General features: G+C 36.1%; 1 protein-coding gene across 1 annotated transcript; it reads left to right on the plus strand.

The window, feature by feature from the left end:
- The first annotated feature begins 21011 nt into the window (after positions 1–21011).
- LOC111900487 (uncharacterized) lies at positions 21012–23628 on the plus strand. The gene is made up of 7 exons (XM_023896370.3): positions 21012–21598; positions 22019–22276; positions 22362–22407; positions 22478–22778; positions 22852–22927; positions 23057–23238; positions 23382–23628. The coding sequence occupies exons 1-6, from the start codon at positions 21269–21271 to the stop codon at positions 23225–23227; spliced, it is 1182 nt and encodes a 393-aa protein (XP_023752138.1). The 5' UTR covers positions 21012–21268; the 3' UTR covers positions 23228–23238; positions 23382–23628.
- The last annotated feature ends 2170 nt before the right edge of the window (positions 23629–25798 follow it).

A 25798-nucleotide genomic window follows, 5' to 3' on the forward strand; every position in this document is an offset into this window, starting at 1 on the left:
GTAATGATATATTATGTATTCCTTGTTACTATATGTACCATTTGTGCATTCTTAGAAATAATTTTTAAATAAGAAAACAAGTTTAGAGATGGTGACATTTAAAACGATAACACATTTCTAAAAGGCATTTTTTATTGCATAAATAATGATGATGATGTAATCATTCATACAAATGGATATGGGTGAGAGAATACTATGGTCCACACACTTAAAGAATAAATTGATATCCATCTAAAGAAGCTAGAAAGAAGTTATGTTGGCATTCTAAAAGGTCTTCACTACATTTTGGGTCTTACAAGCATTTCGTATGGTATGTGTGTGATGGTTCAAATGTTACCTTGTATATGATGAGTAAGCTTTATTTATTTGATGTGGTTTATATTAGCTATGCAACAAGCTCTATTTAACCATCAAACCCTTATAAACCAATTATTCTTTTAGGAGGCAAATGACATATTCACGACCCCTTAATGATAGAGCTTCGGAGTCTCTTATAAAGTGAAGGACATTGAGTTGTAAGTTAGAGTGAACTTGGTATTTGGGCATGTATGTTTATATTATGTGTTGGATTCATTGTATATGCATTGTTTATCTTGACTTGATCTTTATCATAGTGTCTAATTTATAATGTAATGGAAAAAGGTTATTTTCTAATTATTATGAATTTTGAAAGATGTCTAACTAAGTAGGCTTCCCAACTGAATTTATTATTTTAACATGAAATCAAGTTAGAAACAAATACCATAATACGATTTGAGAATAAGAGATGATTACACAAAACATATTGAATACAACTTTATGCTTGAGATAACTTGTAGACTTATTTAATGTATGTCTCTCTATATTAACTTTTAAAAAAAATAATTTACTTTAACATTTTCTTGAAATGGGGCTTCCATTTTTACATAAAGTTGGATTGGATCTTTACAAGATTTTATTAAAATCCATTTCAAATTGTCCATATATGAGAGGTTTTACAATTACTAGTGTTACGTGATGTCAATAAAATATAATCTAACACCTAAACATCATTCAACATCAAAATCGTCGAAACACATCATTAATCCAAACTAGAAAACAAATGTTTATCAGAGTTCGATTTCATATCTTCAATGGAAGATAACAAATCTCTTTCAACCTAAGAACACAATTTAAATTACAATGTCTTGGTAATTTATCATATATAAAGGATATAAATAACACTCATAATATACAATAAAGCCTTACAACTTATCTTACGTACAAATGCCAAAGCACACTAATGAATCCTTAATATTTACTTTTTACTCCCGCAATATCTCATTAGTATTCCTACTGCATTTGATAATAATATAACTAGGGATATTAATTCGAGAAGTCATTTTGTGTGTTTTTATTTGACACGACACGACACCATTTTTTTTCATAACCTGAAAACGACACAACACGATGTCGTGATTTTTTTTTGCAAACACGAACACAACGCAATTAAAAAGTGATAAATATAACAAGATGACAAAAAATAACAAAATATCCATTGGTTTGCTCCAATTATGCTAAAAAAACCCGAAAAAACACAACAACATGATTAAAATAATATAAAATATTCATTTATTTCTTTGATTTATGCTTAAAAACAACAAACATAAAGTAAGTTCATAAAATGGTACTAAATATCTTCAAACTTATTACACAAAAAAATCATTTAATGTTATGACATAAAAAAAAATTCAGTCAAACTTATGCCTCTATCAATTCATGTTTATCCTTCATATTCACTTCCATAATATCAACATGTTCTTTGTAAACACCATTCTCCATCATATACCAAACAATAATCATCTATCTCTAGCACATCATGTCATCGGCCTCTTCTTTAAGATGGAACATCCTTAATAACATATCCAAAAAAGCAGCAATTTAAGAGCGTATTCGGCAAAATTAGCTGGTAACGGGTAGCTTGTAGCGGGTAGTTTGTAACTTGTAGCGTTTTGTTAAATGCTACATAAAGTAACATTTGGATTTAGAGCGTTTTGTTTAAACTAAACGCTAGAAGTTTGTAGTATCAAACAATTATGTTTAAAACGAAGCGTTTTGTCAAACGCTATGTAACGTCCCAAAAATCATGACATAAAATTTTTTGTTTTTAGGTTAATAAATCTTTAATACATATCTTTCCCATAAAATCAACGTAAACAAGTTTTAACAAAATATCATCAAATCAGAGAAATTCAAAGAATACGGAAACATGTGGTGTGTGGTCTGCAATCATCTCGAGCTCTTCCATTTGAAAACCGGAGTACTTGAAACATAAACTGAAAACAATAAGCACAAAGTTTAGTGAGTTCTTCAAAAATACCTCATAACATACAACCACGAAATATCATGCAACATACATATAGTTGCCATGGGTTCCCCCCATGGTCTTTACCTGGAATGTCATGGGTTTCCCCCATGGTCTAATATCCAAGTGCCATGGGCTCCCCCATGGTCTTTGCCTGGAATGCCATGGGTTTTCCCCATGGTCTAATATCCAAGTGTCATGGGCTCCCCCATAGTCTTTCATGCAAGTATCACAGAGACAACTAACATTCCACACAACAAGTAATGGGTCGGCATTGGTGCCTTCGACCCATGGATATAGTGAGAAGATTCACCTCGACAGCTAAATCCACGAATAATTTTCTTACTATTGATCCGCTAAAATCCCCGCACTATCAAACAATTAATACCCAATTAACTATTGTGTTCCAAACCGAATCCAATAATCCATATATAGGCTAAAAAGACCATTTTACCCCTCACCTAGTTTAGTCCAAGACTAAGGCCCAAAATCCGCATCATAAAGGCCCACTAAGAAATAATCATCCAAAGCCCATTTATGGCCCAATTTTCCAAATTAGGCCCAAACCCTTACATGGGCCTTACCCTAAAGCTCATTAACATTTTCCCAATCCAAACACTTATTTACAGTTGGCCCAACAAAGCCCTAAGCAATCCAATCCCAAAACCGAAGCCCAAACACATAAAGCCCATCAGACCGAGTACACGGGGTGTACAGGCACGTACGCACAACATACTCGCTTGGAGGTTTGTACAATGCGTGTACCTGCTTGTACGCCCAATGTACTCACCTTTATTCAGCCCAAATATGATTTTCACTTAATCCATTAAGACAAAGCATTCCAAACCACATATCTGACCTCCTTGAGCTGGAATACCATGTAAAGTTGCCAACTTTACGTTCATACATGACTAGAAGACGCTCTTGAGCTTAAAAGGGACTTATTATTTGACTTAATGCATGCATGACTCCATAAAACACCTTTATGCTCAAGGATACCAAAACAAGCTTAGATCTGAAAGGATGAACCCTTAAACAACCTAACTCATTCATAATCTCAAAAAGAAGACCAAAATCATAACAAACTAGCCATGAAGAGATCTAATCATACACAAGCCAAGATAAAAACTTGTTACCTCAAAAAGCTTCCCCGTAAGGTGATGATTCTAGATCCAAAACTTTCCCACCAAGACAAACAACTTCCAACTTCTCTTCTTTCCCCTCCAAAGGCAAAAATAAGCATTAAAGCCTCCCAATAGCTCAAGAACACCTCCAAGAGGCTACAAGGTCGATCTAGGGTTTTTAGAGTGTGGAGGCTGACTTAGGAATGAAGGAAATGGGCTAACATTAAGCTTATATAGGGTACATCCCTAAAAATTAGGGTTTCCATTTGCCCATCGTATGCTCAGCGTACTTCCTCGTACACCCAACGTATGAGGTCTCGCACCCCGACCCATCTCCACACTACGCCTCGTGTACCCGTCTTCGCATCAGTCCCCCCCCCCCTCCGCGTACTAGGGTTTTCCCCAAACCCTAACATATTCCGAAGACCATAACTTTCTCGATACTACTCCGATTTCGACCATTTATATATCCATGAAAAGGTATTGAGAAGCTCCACACTATTATCAACTCATACTTGCCCTATGATATCCCGAACGAACATCCACTTTCCATAAAAGTTCGAGCTGACAATTTACCAAAATGTCATTTGACTCCAAAACAGAAACCGAATACTCGAACATCCAAATTACGTTATCCAACCCCAACTGAGTCCAAATCTCAATTCCTCAAGGGTCCAAAACCTGCTAATACCCAACCCTGATCACCATCCCCAAAATGGGAACGATTCGAAACAAGGCGTTACACGCTAGAACCTAGAAGCTCTCAAACGCTTCCAAATGTTGCGTACCGAACACATCCTTAAATATAAGAATATGAAATACACTGAAATAAAAATTTTGTAAATTACTAAAAAATACGGAGCACCAACGTCACAAGAATGGTGTGTGGTATCGATATTTTCCCTCTTTAATGACAAGAGAGTAATGAAAAACTAAAATAATGAAATAAGTAAAAAATTCATAATTTCAAACGAGTCAGAAAAAAGCAAGTAGTAGGCGCACATAAAGCAAATATGATGAAGATTAAGCATACACAATTAGAAGAGACAAAAAAACTAAAAAAATCGTATAATACTGAAAATTAAAACTTTGGCTAAATTAGGATCTTCTATAGGCAAGTTATAAGAGAATTTAAAACAAATATGTTGTCGATCGATTAGGCATACAAATTACAAAAGCAATTAATTGATTAGAAAACAAAGAATGAAGCAACGATTCTGAATTAGAGGACCAAAGTAAGCAGCAAGCAGTGATTATGATTTAGTGAAATCGATTGAGCATCAATTAGGCATTGACTAAATCGATGGACCACTGAAACTCTGATTATTCAGTGAGACCTGAGGGGATTCTTTAAGCAACGAATGTCGATTGAAGTATTGAGTATTGAACTTGAAGAGTGAACGAAGCAAATGATCTGAATAAGACTTTGTGATTATAAGCCAAGAGTTGTCGATTGGATTTGGTTTTTTTTTTTTTTTTTTTTTTTTTTTTTTTTTTTTTTTTGCTTTTAAGAAAAGTGTTTATTAGTTTATGGCTTTTTGGAAAAACCGTTTTTAAAAAGTGTTTGGTTTAGTTTTTGTGAGGTAGAAGCCTCTTAGACAAAAGGTCTTGGGTACAAATCTAGGCATAGACGAATTTTCTAACTTAGTGAATTTAACATCTAACAACTAACCGGCCGTTCAAAAAAATTAATTTTAAAAAGTGATTGACTTAGCTATTTAGGGATAAAAAAACTAAGAGGGCGTTTGACAAAGCTTTTGTGGGGCAAAAGTCCTTTTTGCAAAAGGACTTTTTACAAAAGTTGTTTTTAAAATGTATTTGGATTAGTTTTTGAAGAGAAAAAGTCAAAAGTTAAAATGTTTGAGTTAATTTTTAGGATAGATGAGGGTATATTGGTAATTTAATATTTTTACTGTTGAAAGTTGGGAAAAATCACATAATCGCGACTTTCAAAAATACTCAATTTACTCTGTTGGAAAAGTCATTTTCCCTTAAACAAACATCTTTTTGACTTTTTCTAAAAGATAAAAGCAAAAATCATTTTAAAAGTTAAAACAAACACCCTCTAAGTTTTTAAAAAATGCTTTTTGGAAAAGTTGTAAAGATAGATTCTTTAGCTTTTAGAAAGCCCTATATTTTGCATATATAAAAATCTCCAAAAAGTTGTTTCAAAAACTATTTTTAAATACTCAAACACTTTATTCCGAGAAGAAATCCTAAACACCCACTGAAAGTTGGAATCATTGGAATTTCAAAGTTCAGTACATATCGATTGAAGGCAAACGGACAACAAGCTGCGCCGCCAGCCCTTTCTGGATGGCAGAACCAATTCTTTTGAAAACAACATTTGTGGATCTAGGAGATATGACATTAGAATGCATGACCCGTTGGACTCTATTAAGGAGCTCCATCGCCTCTGGTGCGAGAAAACCAAATGTATCGAATGCAAAAGGAACAAACACATATTGATTTTCTCTATATGCATTCTCGTGCTTCACCACTTTGCACGCAGCGGCTTTCAAAGCGGCATGCCCAGCTGCGAAACCCCCGCTCCCCAAACCAACGAGAGGAGAGACCCCAGTAAGATCCACGCACGCATGCTTCCCTCCTTTCCATCCAAAGACCAAAATGTCAGTCGGTCTAAGTGTGGACCTGCCATCCTGTGGGTCTATCAAAAAGTTCACTGACACTTCTTTCTTCACAAAAATACGAGCACGCCGACAAGCATCAAAGAGAACATCCCGAACCACATCATGTCTATACTTGAAACCAGGGAGCTCTCTACAATGAACCGCGCTTTCCCCAAAGGTATCCAAACATGCCTTGCGACAAAATGGGCATATCTCGTCAATTAGGAATATGGGAATCATGAGGCGGTAACGAAGGATAGTTTGGTACTCCACAGGAGACATATGCTGGCCAAGACCTTCAATATGGATAGTTAGCAGAAAATCTTGAGCATGAGGCGCCCGCAGACACTCAAAGACTGCTTTCTGTCTGACAGTCATGTCGAAGTCGACTTCCATATCTTGGACGATTTTGCTAAAAAGGGCACACGCCAAAGCTTTTTGGGATTTATAGGGGGGCGGTGTCCTTATTAATGAAACCGCTACAGTCAAATCTCGGAATCGTATCGCGGAGACGAGTCATAGCACATAGGTAATCCGAGTCTATATCACATATGTCACTGTCACGTAAGATATGGTCTTATAATGCCCAAGATTGGGCCCTCGTAGGCTGAGTACAAACCCAAACCACCGAAACGAATAGGTAAGGAAGCCAAGCGCCACTGAATGTCTCCAAAGAAAGGGCCTCCACATACCACCATATCCTCGATAGACCTACGCAATCCTTTGTCAAAGAATAACGCTGCCTCTTCTATGTGTACCGGCTGGCATGTCCTTAAACCAAAGAAAAGTTTTGCAATGCCCATACATGATCGAAGAAAAAGGAGCTCACTCTGCGGGTCACATAGTTGTGGAAGAAGGCTCATCAAATCAACAGCATTGACCGCTCTCTTCATGGCCAGCCCGCTAATAAACTCCGCGTCTCTGCTAACAGCCCCCCAAGGAGCTTCACCCCCAAAGAAGGTCTCCCTATCTCCGTAGGGAATAAATCGGCACGAAGCTTCCTACCATCACATGAGGGCCAAAAAATCTCCGTTTTCTTGATGTTTAACTCAAGACCCAAACCTAGACCATGCAACCGAATTATGTTCAACACTCTAGCCACCTCCTCTGAATCCCCAATGACAGTTCCATCATCTAGGTACCAAACATGGAGAAGGAGGTTACAATTGTCTCTAATCTTGTGCACAAGCGGGTGCAAAACAAGGGAAAAAAGAAGAGGGCCCAAGGGGTCACCTTGCTGCACCCCAGTGGCAGACCATATATGTTGGTCTCCGATATAAAGTCTCGCTACTTGCCCGTACAAGAAATTCACCCACAAAGAAATGGAAGGGAACATCTTCTTAACCTCGTGGAGCAATGCTGAATGATTCACCAGGTTAAAGGCATTCGAAAAATCCACAGTCAGCATTACAAGAGACCCATCAGCATGGTGTTCACTCAACACCCTATTGGCAATGTGTAACACAGCCTCAACACCGCCAGATACACCAACCCCGAACTGAAAATCATTAAGGTACTTGGCCATTTCTTTACCCACACCTTTCATGGTAACCTTGGAAACCAGACGTCTCCATATAGTGCCTACTGCAATCGGACGAATCCCGTTGTCAAGTTTAAGTAGAGGCGTGAGAAGAGCGGATGCCACAAACTCTGCCAAAATGGTTGGGCATCTTCCCACTAACCATAAATTAACAACTGAAGTGATAACATGTATGAGATCTGTGGCAATAGCAGACCCTTCTCCATAAAGGGCGTCTAGTAAGTGTTGAGCCCTCAAGCCATCTCTCCCGCAAGAAGTTCCTTTAGGGAAGGATTTAATGCAACCAAATACACAGTCAAAGTCTGCTACAAGTGGAGTTAAGAAATTATGGGGCTCGGCATGGATGGGGGTGGTCTGAAAGGGTGTTTGTCCTCTAAAGCTTTAATAGTATCACCATTATATGGTGCAACACCCGATGAGCATAACACTTTCACTGCTGCGGTAAAATGACCATCTGCAACCTTACGGAGACACTGTCTGATGTTGGTGTTACTTGATGTAGCCTCCTTTTAAAGGATGCCTCCACCCTGTCTCATAGCTCCAACCTCAGGATTGTCTAACATATTGTGAACTAACTTCGTGATACCCCCCTATTTCCCCCATGTATCCAAGGACTTCGGGATGGAGCTTTGCTGTAAAGATTTTCTATTCCCAGACCTACATTTTTGTCTATTTTTGGGTCTAAACACCTGCAGTGTGCACCGAGGGAGAAGTAACAAACACATCCATGCCTCAACCGATCCAGGTTGGGCAATCATCTTGTAAAGAGCGGTCTTCAAAGCCTGAGAAAAAGCAAGACGAAAACTATGGGGGGTACTCTTGAAAGTAGTGATAGGCTCTTTAAAAACACGATCAAGGAGCACAACATCAAAAACCAAACCTGACTCTTTATTTGACGGATTTAGAATACCGACAATATAACGACTCGAGCCATCATTCCCTGTAACAAACCTCACACGAACATCCGGGTGATGACAATAACGGCTAAGAGCCTGCAAAGTCATACACTCCCCACACATCCATTGACCAAAGGCCTTCAAAGTTTCTTCAACTGCCATAAACAGACCAACATCACTAGAAAGAGCTTCACGTAACACACTTTTACGGTCTTCGGTAGGTAAATGATGTCTTTTGATGTGTGAAATCATACGGCCAATCCCTTTACTTCCCACTTCACCGTTCGGGCAACAATGGAAGCTTCTGAACGGGCACAGACAAATATCCCTCGAACTTGTGGAAGAAGAAGCCATATAAGAGAACAAACCTTGAGATGAAGCTAAAACTATGAAGCAATATTAAACAAGGAAGGGAAGGAAATGGCACACCAACACAATGTTGGTGTGCACAAAAAGCATCCAAACTAATCAAACTACGTTATCTTGAACAACAAGCCAAGAGGTTAACGAGTTTCAACTTTCAAAAGAGCTAAAGCCTAAAAGGATGGTTCTAGTTTCTAAGAAATTAAAAACTTATATTTAATTTAAATTCTTTAACGGATAACACTACGGTAAAATTGGGTAATTTTCATGTTAACATTATTCTATTTCGTGTCCATATTGTGTTATTGGCGTGTTACTGTCGTGTCAATTTTTTAACACGAACACGACACGACATGATGTAGTAGTTTTTTTATACGATACAAAAATGACACAAACACAAATTTGAATTTTGATTTCGTCTCAATTTCGTTTCGTGTTGTGTTAGATTTTGACACCCCTAAATATAGCAGGGATAATAAATCATATAGATGTTAAAATGTATTGCCTTCGATTGCGGATAGTATAAAAAAATTGTAGATCATTTATTTCTAACTCTAATTATAGGAATGTAACTAGTTCGTTGGAGATTTCATTGATCATTCAATATATAATATAATTTAGTTATCATCGTACAAAAAGTGGGATGACAAAAGTACAACAAGTTGCGCCGCTAAGCCTTTTTGTATGGTGAAATCTATTTTTTTGAAGACCACATCCATAAATCTAGGGGATATAACATTGCTATGCACGATCCGTTGTACTTTATTAAGAAGCTCTACCGCATCCAGTGCGAGGAAACCAAACATATCAAATGCAAATGGTATGAATACATGTTGATTTTCCATGCACGATTTATCATGTTCGGTGATCTTGCCTGTAGCAGTTTTTAAAGCAGTATGTCTTGTCGCGAAACCCCCAACCCTCAAGCCCACAAGAGGGGATACCCATGTAAGGTCCATATATGCGTGTTTCCCTCGAACTCATCCAAAGATCAGAACGTTGGTCGATCTAAGGGTTGACCTTCCTTTTGTCGGGTTAGTCATGAAATTCACAGGAGCCTATTTCCTGGCGGAAACCCTGACACCCTTAAATATGCCAAACAAAACATCCATAACCATATCGTGCCCGTATTTGAACCTCAAATGTTCTTTACAATGAGTTGTATGTTCTCTTAAAGAGTCCAAACATGTCTTGTGGTACACCGAACATATCTCGTCATCTAGGAATATCATAATCATGAGTCGATATTTGAGGATAGTACGATACTCCACATGAGACATATGTTGGCCAAACCTATCTATAGGGATAGCTAGAAGACAATCTTGAGCATGTGGTGCACGTAAACATTGGAAAACTGCTTTTTGTCGAGCTGTCATGTCGAGATGCGCTTCCATATCTTGGACAATTTTACTAATCAATACTTCTTTTAATAAAAACCGAGTACTTCTTTTAATAAAAATGTTGCGGACTTTGTTCCCAGTAAAACATGAAAAATACGTTATCAAAGCATTTCCGAAGAAATGTATTTTTATTCATTTTAAAGCATTTAGGATGTCATTGTCAATATAGAAACATAAGCATAAACAAAACTTACATTCATTTGCACTAGTGATCTACACCTCTTTAATCTCTCAATGTAATGTAACTTCGTATCGGCACTTGTGATTCAAATAAGCTTGAGTGGGTCAGGTTGGGAAACCTGGTGAGTACAGAGGGTTTTCAACCCACAACAATATAATTATTATGTTTAAACATCAAACAATCAACCCAATTACCCATCCCCATTATCTCTTTACTCTTAAGGATCTACCCAAAGAATTAGCTATCCCTCGTTCATTCATTCCTAAGGATCATTGTAACACCCTGTTTATTTGTTAAATAAATAAACAAATTAATGAATGAATAATAGCCCTAAAATAAATAATTATATATAAAAGGATGGTCTCGAAGAGCTAATTGTCACAATTTTAAAAGTCGGGGGTTAAAAGTATAAGTTTCAGATGGGTTCCGTAAAGAATTATGAGGGCAGGGATTACTTGGTAAATTATCGGGACTTGATTTGTAAGGGTTTTCTGAAGGAGGGGTTAGAAGGGTAAAATATGGATCGGTTTCGAATTAAATTGGAGCTAGAGAGACCATTTTGGTAATTATGGCAAACCTTTTAATGGTGTCGGGTATATAACTCATAAGAAACCCTAACCCTAGATCTAAGTGAGCACCCGTCATCTTCTTTCCCCCCTTATGCCTCCCTCACCGGCGCCAACTCTCCACTCATACCTCTCCACCGTCGTTCCCTCCCTAGCCGCCGCTGCAGCCGCCACATCTCCTTTGCCGACGACGACCTAGCTGGTGACGGGGTTTACAACGACCGCCATTGCTCTTCCTCTACTGTTACAACCGCCACCAGAGAAGCTTTGATGTTGCCGTCATTTATGTCGTTGCTCCGATCAGACCAAGTCGCCTAGCGGTCACCTTTCCATTGATGTTCCGCCACCTCAACGTGTTGCTGAAGACGTTGTGTACAATCGGAGAGCCGCCAAGATTGGGGAAGCAAGCCGTGCTCGTGGTTGTGTGAGTTGGGAAACGAAGTTGCGTGCGCCACTACCGCTGTTAGCCACTTCTGTGATGCCTCCGAGCGCCATCTGTTGCTGTCATCGACGATTGTGGGTGCTGGTGTCGTTGTCGGCCCGCCATACGCCACCAAGAGGGTGGCTGGGGTCTTTTGAAACTGGAGCTTGTGTATTTAGTCATATTACCATTATTGGTGCGCGACGTGTGTGTGCTTGGGATGTTTGTGTCGATGGGAAGCTAGTGCACCACCATGGCAGCCAACCATGGTGGTTGCCGCCGGTTATAGTTTTTCTGCCGCCTTATACCACCACCGGCCATCACGAGGTGGCTGTGTGTGTGTGTGTTTGCTAGTGAGTGTGTGTGTCATTAGTGTTGCGTGTGTTAATTGGATGGAGTTGTAAATTGTAACAATGCAATAATGAAAGGAAATTGATAACCACCACCTTAGGGTGGTGGTTGTCGCCTCCTGCCGCCACCGGCCGCCGTGTCGAGTGGCGGTGTGCTTGTCTTGTGAGTTTACTCGATTGGGGATGCTTGAAACCCTAATAGGTCTGGTTAGCCTAATTGGCCCAATGAAGCCAAAAGGGCTTAGTGAAAACCCTAATGAGTCTAATGGACTCTAATTGACCCAATAAAACCTAATGGGCTTGATGACATTCTAGTAGGCTTGATAGGCCCAATAAAGCCCTAAATAACCTAAAAGTCCAACAAATTAATAAATGGACAAATATTTAGGTTGGAAAACCCTAATTTTGGGGAAATTAATCGGGACACACGGGAAGTATTTAATAACTTTAGATATTACATAATAATCATTGGGAAAGATTAATCTAAGCAATATTGGACTTGATGGATTAAGTCCTTAGTGGATGAAACCCTTAATGGGTTAAGTAGGAAACTTAACCCTCACCGTTATTTTATGAGAAACCCTAATTTCACTTGGGCTTATTGTTGGGCCTTGATGATTGGGTTATTAATGGGCCATCCAAGATTGAGCCACTGGACTAGAATAATTTAATGGGACTAGGGTAAGGCCTATGTAAGGGGCTTGGGCCCAATTCGGAAAATTGGGCCATATGTTGGGCCTTGATTCCTAGTTGGAGTTTGGGCCTATGGATTGGGCCTTGGGCTTGAATAAAGCCAACCTTGGGGTAATGTAGTAATTAACCAATTATGAATTTATGGATATGTGTTGTGACCTAATTATTAATTGGGTGTTATTTTGGTGTTGACAGTTTGGGAATCTGTCATCCAGTAGTTGGGGTTGAAGTCTGCGGGACTTCAGCAGTGTGGGATTGTGTCTACCGGACTTCAGCAGTGTGGGTGGGTCTAAGGCCACAATGTCGGCCCACCAACAGGGGTAGTTGGTAGATAATTGTCTTTGTGATAATTATCTTGGTATGTTTATGTGATGTGCTTATGTGATGTGCTTATGAGATATGTTTATGTGATATGCTTATGTGATATGCTATGTGTGTTAGTAGTAGTAGCAGGGAATAGTTTTTCCCTGACTCGGTCGTTAGGATCGAAGGGTAGGTCAGTACCCCAGAAATTTCTGACTGTATGATTATATCATGATATTATATGATAGTGGTAGGGGTGAAATAGTCCCTGGTTACCGGTTGAAAGATACCGATGACAGTTACCGGTTGAAAGATACCGAAGGGGTATACAAAACCCATGCAATGCTTATCTGTATGTTTATGATATGTTAGAATGTGATCGGTAGGTTTATGATATGTTAGTATGTGATCAGTATGTTTATGATATGTTAGTATGTGGTCAGCATGTTTATGATGTTAGTACGTGATCAGTATGTTTATGACATATTATTATGTGATAGTGGTAGGGGTGAAATAGTCTCCGGTTACCGGTTGAAAGATACCGATGATAGTTACCGGTTAAGAGATACCGATAGTGTTATGTGGTATGTGGTATGATGGGGGAACTCACTAAGCTTCGTGCTTATGGTTTACAATTTTGGTTTCAGGTACTTTGTTTGAATGGAAAGGAGTCGGCTTGGTCGCAGCGCATCACACTATGTTTTCCGCACACGAGATCCTTGGGATTATTCTCTGATATGGTTTCATAATATTATATTTTGATTATTCACACTTCGGTTTTATGTAATAACCTAATTAAAAATGAAATTTTTGGCCTTGAATTTTGGAATGTTACAATCATCCTAAGGAATTGGCACGAAATCCATTGTTGTCAGGGTTTACTTAACAAACACTAAGTCGCATAGTTGCTAGGGTTTAGGCACTAAGTCTCATAGTCACCAGGGTTTATAGGCACTACGTCACATAGTCACCAGGGTTTAGGCATTAAGTCTCATAGTCTCCAGGGTTTATACAATAGGCACTACGTCGCATAGTCGCCAGGGCTTAGGCACTAAGTCTCATAGTCACCAGGGTCTAGGCACTAAGTCTCATATCCGCCAATGTTTACTTATATCCCCTTTCATCCCTCTTCGTTCATCTACCCATGTTTTACCAAACATATTCGTAGATATAAAATAGATATATAGTTTAAATCATTTAAAACATGTATAAATTTGTTCATCCATCATAGATAACAAGTAAACAAGTTATATGCACACATAGCACGTAATTTATATAAAATACTTCGTATCTATGTGTAAGATGAAAGTAACTATGCACTCACTTGTTAAGGTGGTGATTCCAAACTTGGACAGCACTTTGTTACTCTTAAAACAATTTCCTTCGACAAAACCTAGTATCATTACCACTAGGGTTTAGTCTAATATTCCCGATACTAATTAATAGTCTAGCTATTATTACTATTATATAAGCGTTAAACAATACTCTTCACCCACTATGTACAGACAGGGTCCAGACATAAAACATCGGAGGGCAGGACCATTTTGGTATATAACACTTTTGAAATCCAACAACCCTATGCGGCCCTTTAAACCAGATTTCCCGTACCGCGAGTGGTTAAAAAGATATTATAACGACACTTATATAACACATAATAATAGCCCAAATAATTATTATAATGTCCTAATAACATTACTATATTTAAATAAAAGCTATATTAGAAATAGTGTAGGTGTGGCTCACTTACAGCGAGTTTTTATTAAAAAACCATGCTTCGCTGGAGTAGCGTTTCCGAGCCGAAAATTTTTCTTCTCGGAGCTGGCAGGCGCTCCGGGGCTTCCTTCTCGTGCTAGGGAGGTTCCCTAGACTTGGAAGGGGTTTAAGGAGGCTAGAGAGAGAAAGAGAGGGTCAAAAGGTGTGAGAAATATGAAGGATTCATCCTTTATTTATAGGGATTTTTCCGTAGAGTAGCCCCTAAGTTTCGTCTGTATCTTCCGTGTACGAGCTTCGTTTTCTATGTTATTTATATCCACGCGTTAGTATTTATGAGTACTACAACTTTCATTTAGACGTCGTCAGCTAATTCTCATTCTATCTCGGATTTACAAAACTGTATCGAATTTATCGCGCTCGAAGAATAGGGACCAAGTTCTGTCCATATCTTTAACATACGAGCTCTACTTTCGACATTCTTTATATCCGCGCGTAGGTAAAAACAAGATCTAAAACTTTCATTTAGACTCCGTCGGCTAGTTCTCGACCGATCTTAAATTTAACAATAGGAGGAGATTATACTGTTAAATGTCCGCGTAAAATTCATAATTTCTACATACGGACTCCGTTTTTGTCTGTCTTTTTACCTTTGAGTTCCTATTAATGAGATTTTCAACTCTCATTAGGTCGCGTAGGCCGAAAACCGCTTGAACTAAAATTCGAGTTTCGGGTCGTGCACTGCTATGCCAAATGTTAGAAAATTCATAACTTCCTCATACGAAGTCAGATTTGGGCGTTCTTTTATGGACGCTCTCAGTTTAACATATTCTACGACTTTTGTTTAGATTACTAAGGCTAAAAAGTCCTCTACCATAAATTTACTTATTACGTCTCCCGATGTCGTGCCGGTTTTGTCGCAAACTTCGACGAGTCATAACTTCTTCATTATAACTCGGATTTCGGAGTTCTTTATATGTACGGAAACCTTGTGACACATACTATAACTTGGTTAAGATTATTCTAAATAATCTTCTTTTAAAAATCCATTTTTGACGCTTATTGTCTCTAAATTGACTAGCCCGGATCTACGAGCGTTACAAAACATCAAATTCACATCGTTTTTTGTTGTATTTATGGCTAGGATGCTAATGAACTAGCATCTCTACTAACAACTTCCCCAAGAAGTTTCACCCCTAATGACGACCTCCCGATACCAACCGGGGATAGCCCCTCACACAACTTCCTACCATCTCACGAGGGCCAAAAGGGCTCCGTTTTCTTGGTATTCAACTAAAGGCCCAATTTTGGGCCAATCATTTTAATGATGTCCAACGCTTTGGCCACCTCCTCCGAATCTCTGATAAGTGGTCCCATGGGGTCTCCTTGCTGATGTAACGTCCCAAAAACTCATAGTAAAATTTTTATATCTAAAACAGTAAATCATACAAAGAGTTGTTCCAAAACCGATCAAAGTGAATATATTATTTAAACATCAGAATAATATCATTACTTACCAATGCGGAAAACTATAGGGGATGTTGTATAGTCACGTCGGTCCCTTCCCTTTCATACCAGAAGTACTTGAAACTATAAATATAAAACCGTAAGCACAAAGCTTAGTGAGTTCCCCAAAATATCACATACCATATATATCATTGGGTCTAGCCCTCACATTGGGCCCAAACCACCATAATAGGCCGATCCCTTCCAAACCAATGGGCCCATCCCAACATACAAGTGCAAGAGTCACAAAGACAGCTAGCACCCAAGATAAGATACATTAGGCCTAGCCCTTCCTGATCCATGGGCCCAACCCAACATACAAATTGGACCTAGCCCAACATACAATGGGCGTAGCCCAACATATCATGCGAGAGTCACAAAGATAACTAGCATAACAGATTCTAGTGGGCCCGACTTGGTGCTTTCGACCTGCCAAACACATGGTGAGGAGACTCACCTCTCGGTCTGAACAAATAGTTGAATAGGTCTCGGCTCTGAATATCAGCTCTACCTGTCACCTATTCATCAAATAATGACTAATCTCAATTATAACTCAAAATACCCAAATTACCCGTAGGTAAAACTTTGGTCAAAATCCAGGTCAAAGTCAAAAGTCAACCCAACTAGTCGCCACGTTGTGGCCTCCTTGGCCACGTTGTGGCTGCACCCTGACAAAACAAGCGGATCTTGACCAAGTCATCAATTGTGATGACCTCAACCACGTCGTAGTGATATGTCTCAGCTTAAACCAATAAGTCCTTTTCTAACTACAACAACTCCAAGGCTTAGATTTAGACCTTCCCATGGCCTTGATGGGTAAAGTTTCCAACTTTATCCCTCAAATCCTTGTAAAAGCCAAACTCCCAAACCTAATCACTAATGGTAACTTAATGCATCAAGATTCTCATTAAGCACCAAATCCTTAGAGTTGTACCTCCAAAGTTTCCAGAAATGATTCACACTCCAAAGTGACCATGAAAATCTTGGCTTTATGGACTTGGATGTCCAAAACATCCCTTTTCCATTTTTGGGCAAAAGTAGGGTTTAATGACTAAAATCTCATGCATGACATTAAAACTTGATTACAATCCAGATCCAAGGCACTACTTGCTCATTATGACATGGAGATTCATAAAATTGCAAACTTTATGAGATCTCATTACTTAAGTCCATCTAACTCATGGAATAAGGGGACAAAACACAAGAGCTCTAGCAACATGGCAAGCAAAGGTTGAGTCTTGGGCACTCACCAAGGTCCAAGAGATAAGTTTAGCTGAAGAAATGATGTTTGTCAAGTAACCACCTCACCAAGAGCTTCCTATTCCTTTTAAAATCACCAAAAAGCACCAAACATGAGCTCACAACTTCAATGGAGGCTAAGGTTAGGGTTTCTAAGGTGAAAGGAGGTTTGGAGGCTGATGATGAACCCTAAAATGGGTTTGGAGAGGTTTAAATACGAAGGGAACCCTCAAATAATCATGGGCTTGGGTCTAATCAGCTGCCACGTCGTGGTGACCTACACCACGTCGTGGTGGTCCAAAAGTTATGCGACCAAATTTGACCTCGCCACGTCGTGGTGGTTCCTCCACCACATCGTGGGCACCACCAAAATCACAAATTCGCAACAGAAATGTATCTCGAGAATACGGGTGTTACAACTGAACCTCAGTAATGGACCAAATATGTGTGTCTCCTAAATACAACCTTGCTGCTTGACCATATAGGAATTTTACCCACAAGGATATAGAAGGGCACCTTAATATGACCTCATGAAGTAATATGGATCTGTCGACAAGGTCACTCAACACCATGTTGGCGTTATGTAATACGACCTCAACATCACCGGACACTTTGACCTCGAACTGAAAATCATCGAGATACTTGGCAATTTCTTTACCAACACATTTCATAGCCAACTTGTAAAGCAATCGTCTCTATATATTGCCTACTACAATAGGTCGTATTCCTTTGTCAGGTTTTAAGAGCGGCATAAGAGGAGCAGAGGCAACAAATTCTGCCAAACTCGTAGGTCACCTTCGCCCTAGCCCATAGATTAACCACAAATATAATAGCACGTAGCATGTATGTGGCTATAGTTAAACCTTTTCCATAAAGAGCATCCAAAATGTGTTCTCAACCCATCTCTCCCACACAAGGTTCCTTTAGGGAATGATTTAATGCCCTCAAGGACATTGTCAATATCCACGACAAGGAAAGGTTCTAAAAATATGATACTCGGCATGGATAGTGGTGGCTTGTGTAGATGCTTATCCTCCAATGCCTTTGTGGTATCATCCCCGTATGGAGCAACCCCCGAGGAACATAATACTTTCATTGCTATTGTGAAATGTTCATCTGCAACCTTACGAAAACATTGTCTGACGTTGGTGCCACCCCATGTTCTACCCTCCTATGTGTATTCTCCTTTTTTGCCTTGTTGCTCAAGCCTTGCATTGTTAACCAAGTTTTTAACAAGTTTGACTTTAACGTATTCTGTACCCCAAATAGCTAATGCGTTTAGTTAAAATTGAAAATTATGAAATGCTCGATTTATAAGCTACTAAAATTTACCAAGTTCTTTTATAAAAGAAAAACCATGTAAGCTTAATACAATTTTGGTTTTGTTGTTTTCATAAAAGATATTGGCCGAGTAAAATAAAATTTGAGATAACCTACGTATCACTTCTTAAAAGTTAAAATTACTACATTTCGTAAGTTTTTACTAATCCAATTCGTTTGTAGTTTGATAAATTAGGGTTTTTTTGTCTTTATAATAAACCATAAGAAATTAAATTTAAATTTTTGCCGGCCAAATAATAACTAATTTCTTCGACCACAAAATTTAATAGAATCTCAATAATTCCAATTCTTTTTATTTTGTCGAACAAACACATTTTTTACTTTATACTTACTTTCAAATTCCTTTGAAATTGTGAACCAAATACACGTAAATGATTTGATATGAATTGACTATTCATTAGAACACTTATTTAATATGGTTAATGTAATTTTTACATATTTAAAGCTTATAAATAAAGGTGGCTAGCAAATGATTTAAGAGAAAATAACTTATCATGATAATTATCTTTATCGTTTTGTTCATATTTATGTAATTTTTTTTATATATATATTTGACCATTTAACTTGTTATATGTGTTCACGTATTGCCGTTATCAACGGCTATTGCAGGTGACAATGGTAATATGTAAACAAATTAAAAAGTTAAATGGTTAAATGCGTACAAAAAAAATTGTCTAAATATGAATAAAACAAAAAGTTAATTACCCTGATAAGTTATTTTCTCCACTTTTAATAGTGATTTTATTTATCATATTTGTTTATATTATTTTTTTCAAACGTTATTTTTAAAATTTCCATAATTTCTTAAATATTAATTAAATATTGATCAATTTTAAACTTTACTTTTTAATTAATAAGTATATTTTTATTTTGTGAAATATTTTATATAACATCTTATAATTTTTTTCTTTTGTTTTTAAGCATATACAATATTTTTAAAGTAAACAAAATCTAACAATAAAAATAAATAAATCAAATATGTAACAATAAGTATGGAGGGTCTTTTAAAAAATAATAATAATGAAATATTACTTAACAAATAAAAAAATATGTATAATTTAAATGTTTTAAAATTATTCAAACTTTTTAATACTTTTTAATTAGAAGTTTATAAACTATTAATTTTTTTAATACAACATTTTAAACTAGTATTTTAAAATATTATAAAAAAATATTAAGTTGTCATATAAAATCTGTGCAACACTTTAAAAATGTTGTAAAAGAAAGTTTAGGAATAAATGTTAAATATTTATAAAAATTTTGGTTTAAAAACACTTGTATTAAAATTATATAAAAGTATACATTTTTTTTTAAAATTATAAGTAAAGTTTAAAACGTTGTATTAGAAAAACCTATAGGAAAAAATATAATAAAAATGTTGTAAGAAATTATAAAAATTCTTTAGAAATTTGTAAAAAAAAAGTTGTTCATATTTAGACAACTTTTTTTTTATATATTTGACCATTTAACTTGTTAAATGTATTTAAATATTATATTTGTCACTTATAACATGTGACAAAAGTAATATGTGAACACATTTAACAAGTTAAATGATCAAATATATATAAAAAAAAAAAGAGAAAATGACAAAAATAGCCATTTACACTAATGGCATTACAAAAATAGCCAAAAAAATCGAAATTACAAAATTAGCCAACGATTTCGCAGATGGAGATGCCCCATCTGCGAAATGAGCTTCTCATCTGCGAAAGTACAAGCACCTAAAGCACAGTTGTGCTTTAGGTGCTTGTACTTTCGCAGGTGGTTTTAATTTTTTTTTTTTTTAATATTTTTGCTATATATATAGGGGTAATTTCGCAGATGGAATAGGTCTATCTGCGAAATACTCTCACTCTATCTGCGAAATCGTGGTATTTTTTGTATATATATATATATATATATATATATATATATATATATATATATATATATATATATATATATATTTTAAGTCTGACTATGAAATTATAATTTTTGTATAATTTCTACAAAACTTTTTATATAGCAACATGATTTCGTAGTCCTACCAATTCATTTCATAGTCAAACTTAAAAAAAAAAAAATTATACAAAAAATACCACGATTTCGCAGATAGAGTGAGAGTATTTCGCAGATGGACCTATTCCATCTGTGAAATTACCCCTATATATACAGCAAAAATATTAAAAAAAAAAATTAAAACCACCTGCAAAAGTACAAGCACCTAAAGCACAACTGTGCTTTAGGTGCTTGTACTTTCGCAGATGAGAAGCTCATTTCGCAGATGGGGCATCTCCATCTGCGAAATCGTTGGCTATTTTTGTAATTTCGATTTTTTTTGCTATTTTTGTAATGTCATTAGTGTAAATGACTATTTTTGTAAACTTCTCAAAAAAAAAATTACTTAAACGAAGATAAAAACGGAAATGTAATTACCCTTAGATGTCATTTTTCCATGATTTAATAATAAACAGCATAAATCCAAACTTGATGTTTTACGTGGCATGTGAAATCGGTTACTTGCCAATTGCTATTGATTAGTTAAACGAAGTTAAAACCATTTTACATGACTCGCTTGCGTCGACTCGTTAACTATTCAGGCAAACTCGGGTTGCCGAGTTTGCCAACACTGGAATTTGTTCGGCTAGGACCCACATACATCAGACTGTGCATGTTCCCAAGCGACACCACCTTCCACCGCTAATGACGATTTCCGGCGACGGAAAGGTAATCTACAACCTTGACTACCGATCGAAGAACGACGATGCGTGGTACACCTCTGGCGTCGTTCTCGAAAATGGAAAGCGGCTGCGCGTCAAGCTCGAGGATTTCAAGTCAGGCGACGCTGATGAGGTATTCTCTATGGGTAATTTCTCCAAACACGATGAACTGGAAGAATTTCTCCGTCGATTTCGTCCGGTGTCCGTGCCGGTCGAGGAGAACGAGTGCTCCACAGTGGTCGAAGGCATGACGGTGTGTGCTACTTATAAAGGCGATGGATCAGTTCGATACTTCGACGCCATTGTTGATGGTGTATGTATCTTACCTAAACTTTAGGGCAAATACGCAGTAATTTCACAACGTTTTCGATCACCTGCTCGAACAAGTAGACAATCGCATTCTATTCTCACTAATCATTTCAGTTATATCTTCGTCCAATTTCGATACCTTTATCTGACATAAATCATACTGAGACGTTAAAATTCTCTCGTTCGATTGCTCATCCGTAGCTTTCTTGTTCCAAATAGAACGCTCTTCTTACTTAATCTGAGTAAAATTAACTAGAAGAAGAAGCTTCTGTTTAAGAAATCACTCACCAATCACCACAACTTCCGAATTCATATAAGTAGATAGACAGATTCGAAAATGCATATTACTAGTTCTGTTTTGTTTATTTAGTCAAGCAATTGTTCTTCCCATTTTGTTCATAGTTTGCTGTTATCCACTGGATAGGTTTGCTACAAAGAGCACAAACCTGAGAAGTGCGTATGCACTTATTTACTATGCTGGAAACATGGCCCTGGTGAAGGCACAGTAACTGCAGAAAATATTGTTGATGTATGCTTCATTAAGTCTGGTGCCCCTGATCCCAGAGTTACTGACTTTGCAAAGCTTGTGATGGAAAAACTCTCTTCTCAATCCAGTCTCATACCCAAGACTCCATTTCTGTCCAGAAAAACAAGCTCAAACCAAACTTTTAACAAGTTACAGGTAAGTTCTTCAGTGCATGACATTTTCTCTTGCAGTTTGTGATTTCTTGTAATAATATGTAAATGGTTTTCTCCTTGATTTGTAGGAATTCAGTGGTGATGGAGACAGTTGTTTTAGTGGATTCTCTGAAGGTTTTTAAATTTCCGTCTTTTAAATCTCAGTGATTTCAGAACTCATTATAATCTGTTTTTGCAAGGTTAGAGAAGGGAAGATTCAAGACTGAACTAATTGATCAGGACAGAGACATGGGAGGTGTCAAAGAAACTGAATCTCATCATTTCATAATATTAGAGAATCTGGAGAAAGATCTATCTCCAGTCTTGATGAAAGACTTCATATATGAACAAACTTCAATCCCAACACACACTTATGTTTTTCAAAGTCTGTCAAATGAACCATATGCAAGAGGAATAATTATTGTGGATAGCAAACAAAAGCTGAAGAGGATACATGAATTTATAAGCAATCCAAATCACTTTATTGTATCTACTTTTTCTGGAAGGTAACCATTAACTTAATTTCCTGCTTTCATTTTCTGAATTTATAAGCAATTCAAATCACTTCATTTCCCATAGGCCATGGGTTATAGCTGAAGACATGCTTAGAGCTGAAACTTTCAACATAATGCAGATCCTGCAGCCAAAGTCTGAGGTGAAAGTTTTTTACTTTTCTTTCTATAATTAGGAGTAAAATACAGTTCAACATAATTCACATCTCAACTTTTTATCTTTTCTGTTTGTTCTTTATTGATCTTTGACCCTCTTGAAATCCCAATTCCAGAACAAAAACACAGGAAACAAGTTAATGGTGGTGCATTTGGGAACAAAAGAATATATGAGAGCTAAAAAATCAAAAGATCTATATATGGAATTCCGGAATCATGTAAATAGACTTGTGAAGAGGTTAGATATGGAGGAGAAGAAGAAATGGCGTTCATCCAGTACAAACTAGTTACTAATCATGTAAATAGACTTCTTTACAAGCTTTATATATATATATATATATATATATATATATATATATATATATATATATATATATATGTTATTCATCCTGTTATCTACATACAAAGTTGGAAATTGAAGAGATGATTGTTTTGTTGCAGGTGTTGTAAAGGTGCAAGAGTCGAGTTGTAATTTTGTAAAGCAAAACTTCCACTTTGTTTTGCCTTTGAATCGGGTGCAATGTAGGTATGTTTACTCTTAGCTTAAGTACAAGTTAATACAACAAAGTCTATTGGATCTAGTCAAAAAGAAATATGTAAGTTGTTTTAAGGGTAGTAAATTTAAGGATATGTAGTATGTTTCTCTTACATATCAATTTTATTTCGATTTTGGCTTGTCTCATTATTAGTGATATATCTTATATTGTTTATCAATTGGATGTGAAAAAAGCATTTTTGCATGATAATTTCAATGAAAAACGCATTTTTCATGCATTAACCCATGAGTTTCAATGACCATCACATTTGACTATATGTGCCTTCCACTAAATGTCACACTAAATTTGGCTCATTGTGTTTGGTGCAAGTGTTTGTGGATATTGTTTCCATAATGGGTTTACTTCATTTATCACCAAAGCAATGAAGTTGTTTACCTTGTGCTTGCTTCAAAATACCTATATAGTAAAAAATTTACAAATATATGTTTTTTAAATATGACAATGACATTGTTGTTAACTTTTATATAAAACGTTTATTATTTTGAGTGATATAGTAAAGGTAGGCCATAGACATCTATTAAAACTTATATGATTTAATGTTATTTATAGTTTTTTGTTATGATTAATTAATGTTTTAAGAACTTATTTGCTTAACATTTTAATTTCTAGAGATAATGACAAAAATAACCATTTTTCCTAATTACTTTTCATTAAATAACCCAAATTAGCATTTAGTAAAAAATAGCCAATGAAATAGTAGATAATTAAGGAAAACTACGGTTTCATCAAGAAAGTCATAAAGAGGTTAAATGAATTGCGGTTTGGGGCCATTAGGCTATTGTTTCAAAGTTTGTCTACTATTTGATGGCCAATTATAGTTCATAATATATAAAGTTGAAATTTTCCATTTGGGCCATTTTCCATTCTTTGAAGCTAGAGAAAACTCTCTCAATGCAGGCTATAAACATGTATTTTTCAATCTTTGAAGCTAGAGAAACCTACGGTTTCCGTTGTTAACCTTTTTTCTATGTTCTTTTTTTTTTTTTCAAACTTGTATAGTGATATAGTTGTAAGTAAAAGTAGGAATTTTAGATGGATTCCATCGTTTGATCGAGAAAATAATTGAAAGCCAAGAACAAAACACTAGTTATTCATACGAAACAGTAGTTTTTAGAAGGAAACAGTAGTTATTCAAAGAAAATGTAGTTTTTATCACCTATCGTTTGGGAAAACATAGTTAGTAGAGAGCATTCTGTAGGTTATTTTTTCACCTAGGCTTTCATATGTGCAAATGATTTTATTTTTTAATAATAAACCCTCAAACCATAGACCATGTATGAACAATATACGATTTAAAAAAATCTATAGTTTTCTTGGCTATTTTTGGCTATTTGCAAAAATTTGGCTATTAAGTGAAAAGTAATTAAGGAATTTGGCTCATTTGTCACCGTCTCTAATTTCCATCATTAATTATTTAATTTTGTTTTTAAAAGTAACAATATAATTTTTTTATATAATGTTTTTTTAACTATTGTTTTTGTAAGTTATTTTTAAACTAATTATTTTGAAAGCTTTTAATGTTTATAAAATAGTTTTAGGAAAGTTTTTAGTTAACTTGTGATTAAACTTTAGGTTTTACATTTAACATTATAATTTATGATTTTTAACTATTTATAAAACAAATTTAGGTTTTGCATTTATCATTATTTACAAAATAAACTTTGAGTTTTCTTTTATGTTTAACTGAAATTTCAATTTAAGTTAACATTTTTAACATTATATCTAAATTAATTATTTAAGTATTTTATAATAAATATTCAAAAATTATGACCTTAAAATGACAATGATTTATATACAAGAGCATATCCAAACTAATAAGTTAAGTTTAATATGTTAAAAATTAACGACATGATCTTATAAGTAAAAGTAAAAGATGTTATTTAATATTGAAGTTTAGTTAAATTAAGATTATAATTTAGGTTTTGCATTTATTTTATTAACCAATTTATAACCATTATTAGAAATAAACTGAAAAATCATGAGAATTTTAAATGCATGCAGTGAAAGGAAACACGTCTGTTTTATAGTATAGTATAGATATAGGTAAAGATAGATAGATATCATACATACCCCATTCTCTCATCCTTTATAGAAATATCTCATGTATGTAAATTCGCCATGAAAGAAGTCAATTATCTTAGCTATTTTGGACATTGTTTTACTAGGCATTCTATGAGTATGTTTCTTTACCAAACATAATATGTCAAAGAAATTATTGAACACACGACATAACATCTTGTAAAACATCGCACACGCTGGTTCATAAGCTCAACCACCACTGTAGATTAGTACCCTAACACT

This window comes from Lactuca sativa, chromosome 7, assembly GCF_002870075.4.
Source record: "Lactuca sativa cultivar Salinas chromosome 7, Lsat_Salinas_v11, whole genome shotgun sequence".
NCBI classification, from domain to species: domain Eukaryota; kingdom Viridiplantae; phylum Streptophyta; class Magnoliopsida; order Asterales; family Asteraceae; genus Lactuca; species Lactuca sativa.